Source organism: Acomys minous (assembly GCF_964271855.1).
Source record: "Acomys minous genome assembly, chromosome: 4".
Lineage (NCBI taxonomy): Eukaryota > Metazoa > Chordata > Mammalia > Rodentia > Muridae > Acomys > Acomys minous.
The window spans coordinates 107241129-107247815 of NC_140486.1; the positions used below are offsets into that span (position 1 = coordinate 107241129).

At 44.6% G+C, this 6687-nt stretch overlaps 1 protein-coding gene across 2 annotated transcripts in view; it reads left to right on the forward strand.

Annotated features, from left to right (window-relative positions):
- LANCL1 (LanC like glutathione S-transferase 1) overlaps nt 1-3369 on the forward strand; it is a 38841-nt gene extending 35472 nt beyond the window's left edge. For both annotated transcript variants that reach the window (XM_084779675.1, XM_084779674.1), the window contains exon 10: nt 220-3369. In XM_084779675.1, coding sequence (XP_084635801.1) covers nt 220-296 — 77 coding nt within the window. In that variant the 3' untranslated portion in view covers nt 297-3369. The remainder of the gene's footprint in view (nt 1-219) is intronic.
- The last annotated feature ends 3318 nt before the right edge of the window (nt 3370-6687 follow it).

Genomic DNA, 6687 nt, shown 5'->3' on the forward strand with positions numbered 1-6687 from the left:
TGGCTTGGACTTGTTTGCCTCCGTTCTGTCTCCTGTCTCCCCTCTGGATAAAACATTAAAGCCAAGAAGCCCTGTAAGGGCCGCTGATGTTGAATACAGTGTATGAATTACAGGATGTGTCCCATGTCTTAGGATAAAGTTGGTGATAAAAAAGAAATGAGGCACTTTATGAAATGGAGCCCTCTGGTGTAGTAATTGTGCTTCTTTCTCTTGCCTTAGGGATGGCTGGAACAATATATTTCCTGGCTGACCTATTAGTCCCCGCAAAGGCCAAGTTCCCTGCATTTGAACTCTGAAAGGAACGCATGTCTCCTGAGCTTACAGCGTGACTCTGTGTGTATTCCTCTGGGCTGCGTGTTTCCATTGCTTTTTGAAGGAAGCAGAATGAAACTGTACTTGACGTAGTTGGGTTTTTATTTCCATTATGTCTCTTTCACAGTTCGGCACCTTCCTTTTATTACTTACCTTTATTTTAAAATGTACATGAAAGGCATCTTCATTGTCTTCCAAAGGGAAGGGGGAATGACAGGTACAGTGTTCTGTGACCATTTACATGTATTTACAGACTTGGAGAAAATCGCACTCTTAAGTTTATGAATGTAATCATGCGTCAGTGCTCTTTAAAATGCTTTCTAAAACTCAGTAGTAAGCCATGCCTGGTAACATGTGATCCCATGTACAGAGGAAACTGAGGAAGGAAGATCACAAGTTCAAAACCAACGTGGGCAACTTAATGAGACCCTGTTTGAAAACTAAGAGGAGAGAGAGATCTGGGATATAGCTGAGTAGCTTCCAAAAAGACCCAGTGCAGATAGGCAGGTGTGTATGTAGATGGCCGTTGTTGAATGGTGCCTTCTGTCTCGTCTAGTGAGTATTTTTCCTCCAACACAGAGTAGTTTTATGACTGGGTTTTCTCAAGTGGTTGATTATTAAAGAGGACAGGAATGTAACCTATGCTTCGGGAAGGAAAACTGCAAGAATTACAGATTAGACTTGGGGCCTAAATGTCATTTTTTTCGATTTCTAATTTCTGTGTGAACTAGAAATACCACTTTCAGTGAGGTACAGGGGCACCGTTTTTCAGCAGTTACCAAAACCCAAAATGGTTGGGATGCACGGTGATGCCCATTCTGATCTGAAAGTTAATCCACCAACTACAGTTCCTTGTTTTCTGTTACATTTTAGAAATATTTGTTTTAAAAGTGTTTGTCCTTCAGTATTGATATGAGATCTGGAAAGTAGCTGTTCTGTGTGAATTTGCTGAGACAGGATTCCACCTGACCTTTGGCTGCCCGTCACAAGTTTGCTTAGATTTTACTTGCTTTTCACTGACTGTGCTTGAGTGTCACATGTCATCCCTTCCTGGCAATTGATTTGACCATTGATCTTTTCGCTAAGTAGTATAGAATCTAATTCTGCTTACCAAGCAGGTGGGATGGGCGATGCTGTAACCAATAGCTCTAAGAGGTCACAGAGTTCTTGTTCTTAGGAGGCACTGGGTGTTAGAGCCTTTGTACTTGCACCAGGCGGGTTTTTGCATGTCCCGGGAGCAACACTCTGTCAGATCCTGAGACCACGGAGCCAGGTTTGTTTGTACATGAAGGCTCCCTGGTGCTTCAAATCCTGAACAAATGCTTTTTGACTTCTCAGGTCTTCCCTCCCCCCTCCATTTTCAGAGCCCTGTCCAGACTCTTGTAACTGACCTGGGAACATTTTCCAGCTTTCAGACAACAGGGTCTGAGAATATTGAACATGCTATTTTGTGACTCTCTTAGTCATGCTACTTTTATTGGAATTGAATCCCCATGAAGTGTGTGTTGGTTGCTATGAGGAATAATTCCATTATTTTCTCTTTGACACTGAAATAGCTAATATTTTGGTAAAATTTCTAGCTCTTTTAAGGGTTCCCACAGTAGGATCCAAAAATTGGTCCAGTACTCAGTCCCAAGGATTGGACAGCCCCTTCTCTGACCCCTGTACATCAGGGACTTGTATGTTGCCACCCTCTGAATTGCTGCTGGAAGGTGTGTGTGCAGTGTGCCTGGTGAAGGCTGTGCACCGAGGTGCCAGTATTTATAACTGAGACCTGAACACAGCAAAGAGCATCTGAGTGTCTGGGTGGCCGCCTTTAGGAAAGAAAGCGCACTTGGTTTAGTTAATGGTTGGTTATATTCTGCCTGCACAACTATAGTTACTTATTAGAAGAAAAAGAACAAGTATTTTGACAGTCAGGAGACTTTATCACAGTGCTCCCCCAGTACCCTGATTAATGGAGCTTCAGGAGGACCACAAAGCAGGAAGTGTTTTGAGTAAGACCCTCATCACTATCTGAGCTGCCTTCTACACATTGTCATCCATCAGCAGACCCATCGGCACCAGCAGTTCAGCGTTCTGTCTTCACTGTAGCCTTTTAAAACTCATGACACTGACAAAGTATTTATGCCACTGTTGACTTATGCTCAAGAGCTTGGAAAGTTTTCTGAGGCTTTCACACTCAGGCAGAATGCAAAGCTCACACCAACACCTCCCTATGGGGTAGAAACGTTACCACTCCAGCATTGTACAGAAGCACTATTTTTTTTTTTTTTAATACTCGGAAGCACTACTGTTGCTGTTGTTCTTTTCTCTCAGGTGTTTTTTTCCTTGGCTTAAAAACCTTCTGGAGGTTGCTTCCAGAAAACTGGCTAGCCCTGCTAATCTCTGTATGAGACTGGAAGGTAAAATGTTGAGAGCCTGCCAGACAGTGCATTTATCCTTTGTACATTTCCACCCTTAACTTACGTAAAATGTCGGCGTTGTCCTGACCGCTTCCGTAGGTCCACCAGGCGTTCATTTCATTCCATCCGTCAGTCTTTCATCTGGTTTCCTTTCCGTCACGCATGACACGTCCACTTGACATCAGAACCCCCTGTGTAGATAGAGTGAGATAAAAGGGAGGAATTTAGGTCATTTTTTTTCTTTATTCCCATTTCCCTGAGTAGCTGAATTGCAACACTACACTCCTGTGCCCTCAGGTCAGGTTGTTTGTGGTTTTATGCTGCCCTTACCTGCTATCACCTAATTTTGAAATAGTCTAAGCAGGACCATCTGTTTACATTCTCCCTAGGCTCCTGGGACTCAGGTGTAGTCCTGACTTCCTTGTTCTTAATTCCAATTCCCTTTCTGATGCCCGGAAGCATGTCAGAGAAGGTTTCTGAGTGTCTGTACCACTGCCCTGTAGGAGAACTGTTTACATCTGGTAAACAGGACTCAGTGTGGGGGACATCAAGGAATCACCCCCAGGCTCATTGCCCACTTGCTGGGATCAGATCTGAATGCTCTGGAAAGGATGTGACTGGCTGGTCTTCAATAAAATGTTCTCAGGCCTGAGTATCGCGTACTGTTGTTTGCTATGGTTTGAACCTGGAACGCATTGCTCTACAATGGTAAACAGTGGCTTTCTGTATAAACTCACTCCCTGGGACTTGTGCCTGACTTCTCCTTCATCGGTTGGGCCACTCCTTTCTAGTAATGGATTCACAGAGGGGAAGCGTTCTTACATCTGGTCGTGGTAGGATTAGGAATGCTCTCCCAAGGTTTCAAACCATTCAGTGCACTACCCACCTCATGTTATCTGAGTCTACCCTGTAGTCAGCGGCCAACAGCCTCCTCCTAGGAATTGTCTCCCTTGCGATCCTCAAGGAGCTTTGAATTGAGGTCACAGAATGAGGCATAATTCTAGGAAAAGGAAGTCCGCCCAGTCACCTGGGAGACTTTGAACCACCTCTTCTCATGACCCAGCAAACTAGCACATCAGAAGTTTACCAGTGTATGCTAAAGTGTCCTTCCTCTCTCCTTTCTGTTGACTGAAGGACTCACAGGATAGGTGAGATTATTTTTTCTCTCCTTCAAATGAAATGAAGGCATGCGTGTTGGCATCAAGTCTGTAGATGGGAGTAGTGAGGCATGAGGGACAGAGCCTTCCGGTAGTCACCAGACTCCAAGTGACCCAGTTCTCTGTTTACTCATCCCTATCAGAGTGAAAATACACAGTTGTCATTATATTTTAAAAGTACTAATAAATGTTTAAGTAATTTGTTGGCTCTCTCTGCTTACCCATAACTTGTTTGCTCATATGTTTTTTAACAAAATTCTTTGTTCCTCTCATAGTCTCTGATCATTAGAAAATGATAATTTGTCATTTTTCAACCCCCACTGTGGATTCTGTGCATCAGATGCCTCATATGGTCTCTACCCTTATAAGCATCTTGTAAACTTACCTATAAATCTATCCCCAAACAGTGGAGAACACACTGGCTTCACAGTTGCGTCATGGGAACTGATAAACAGTTTTCTAGAACACTCTAATGCATCTTTGGGGATATTTTTTACAATTCCGTCCGTAATAAGAGAAAGCACAAACACAGTAAGCCAAAACGTGGCCTGATGAGGATAGAGAAATGGATCTCAGCAGGGCCACTTGTCATAGTCAGCCAGCTTAATTTCACATCTCCACATTATGTTAACTTTCCATCAACATGCAAATTACAGCCATGGTGACATTAAGTCTGCAGCTAATGTCCTGCCCCTCTACAAATAAGTGTTGGGGAAGGCCTTTGCGTGGCCTTTAGTGGTTATGGAGGGCAAGGGAAGACTTCTGGTTAATCAGTTTGTAAAGTACTGTCAAAATTGCCTAATGAGGCCCAGCTATGAAGGAAGGCATTTGTAACCTGAGAGTGCTGATTGGCCAATGCTGGCACATGCACTCTCTCGGACACTTTCTGCACTGCTGGTACAGGCACTGTTGGATTATGGGCTGCAGGCATGCTCATTCTAGTTGGCACTATGAACAGTGCCTAATCTTTATTGCTTGCGTGCTCTGGGCCTGTCTGTGTGTAGGTGCTACCTGCACAGAACAGCTCCCACTCTGGCACCTCAGTCTGCAGAACACAGGTAATTAGCCAAGCCGGTTCAAAACGCATTCCGATGCTTGCACTGGCGCCAACTCTTCTATCCCTTGTTTTATAAAGTCTAATATAAGTCTGTCTCTCTTGTGCTCTGTGATTTCTTTATATTTATGGAAATGCTGATGTCAGATGCCTTTGCAGGGCGAAGGCAACCAGCCAGCCTAGAAGCATTTACCGTTAGTACATTTGGACAGCCCTGGTGGGGGATGGAGGGCTGAAGACATAAAGCCACTTACTCCTCCAAATTCTCTCATTTAGTCAACCTCTGGCAGATCCTTAGTATTGCCATTATTAATGTTAGGTTTGCACAAGACAAGACCCCCACAAGATCAAGCAAGTCAGAGATGGCCGCTGTGAAGGGAGTCAGTTTTCTTTTAGAGGGTGGCCTCTGGTAAGTCAGGCTCCTGTGGATGCCACGCCCGTGAGTGTATGTGCAGCACAGATTGGACTCAGTAGGCTACTTTTTAAAAATACAATATATAGACAGAGGAAAGGTAGGGAATGGATCAACTAGGAGTTAGGGAAGTGATGGTGAATATGATCGAAATGCATGGTACACATGGAATTCTCAAAAATATTTTTTAAAAGGTTAAATTCCTTTCCCTGAGGAACTCTGCTAAGCCACACATACTTTAGAAGTAGTTCACAGACCCCCCCTCCCCCCTCCCCCATTCCTTAGCTTTTTAGTAACTGCTTCATTGCACAGGTCGGTTAGTAAACTTGAAAAATGTAAAGACCACAGCTAGCGTGTGCTAGTTGAAGCATCCCATGAGGCCTGGGATGACAGCCCTTCACAAGACTTCTGACATGGACGGAACTATTAACAAGTGATGCCAGTGTGAAATGGGACTGTGACTAGCCTATAGCGGGAAGGGAGGTGACGTGTGGCATGTAAGAGTCAAGGACACTGGTTGTGAACACTAACGTCCCGGCTCTGATCAGCCCTACATGCATGCAAACTGCTTAGGGGTCTTGTCAAGTGCTCCTAAGTGAGTTAATCTCAAGTGGAGAGAGACGGGTCCAAAGTGGGCTGGGGGGCTTTAAGAGCTGAGCACACGTGAAGGGTGTGGCCAGAGTCTAAGAAGGTGGCGCACGCCAGGTAAACAAAAATGCTCCTCTGAGGACAGAGCAGAAAATGGGCTGTATGGATGTCTCTCCCACTCTGGGAGGACCTTCTGGGAAGCTACTGTTCAGCCATTTGTCCTGACACAGCACAGACAGGAAGCTGGCATACTTCAGGTGTCTGCCAGCCACTGAGGGAGAAGGGTGAGTTGGACTCATTGCTATTGAAGAACCCAAGAGCATGCCACACATCTGGGTATGATGGTGCACAGCTGTGACCCCAGCACTCAGAAGGTGGAGTCCCTGGAGGTCAGGTCATCCCCAGGTATGTGGCAAATCCAAGCCCAACTCAGCATTATGTAGGACCAAGTTGCAAAACAGTTAAAAAGTACAGAAGACAGACCCCAGAGGGAGAAAGATATTATAAACTCCTGAAAAAGGAACCTTTGCAAGCTTCTAATTGAGAAAGCCACAAAGAAGTTATATTTTCCTAAATCAAGGCTTCAGAGCTCCCCACCCCATATAGCTGGATTTAACACTGAATATATTCCTTTATAGAAAGCCCATGTGAAAACGCTGGGACAAGAGTAGATTCTTCCTTTCTGCTTGCTATATAATATGAGCAATGTCTCTGCCTTTTTATAATTCAACACATGTGGGCCACATGTAACAATCACAG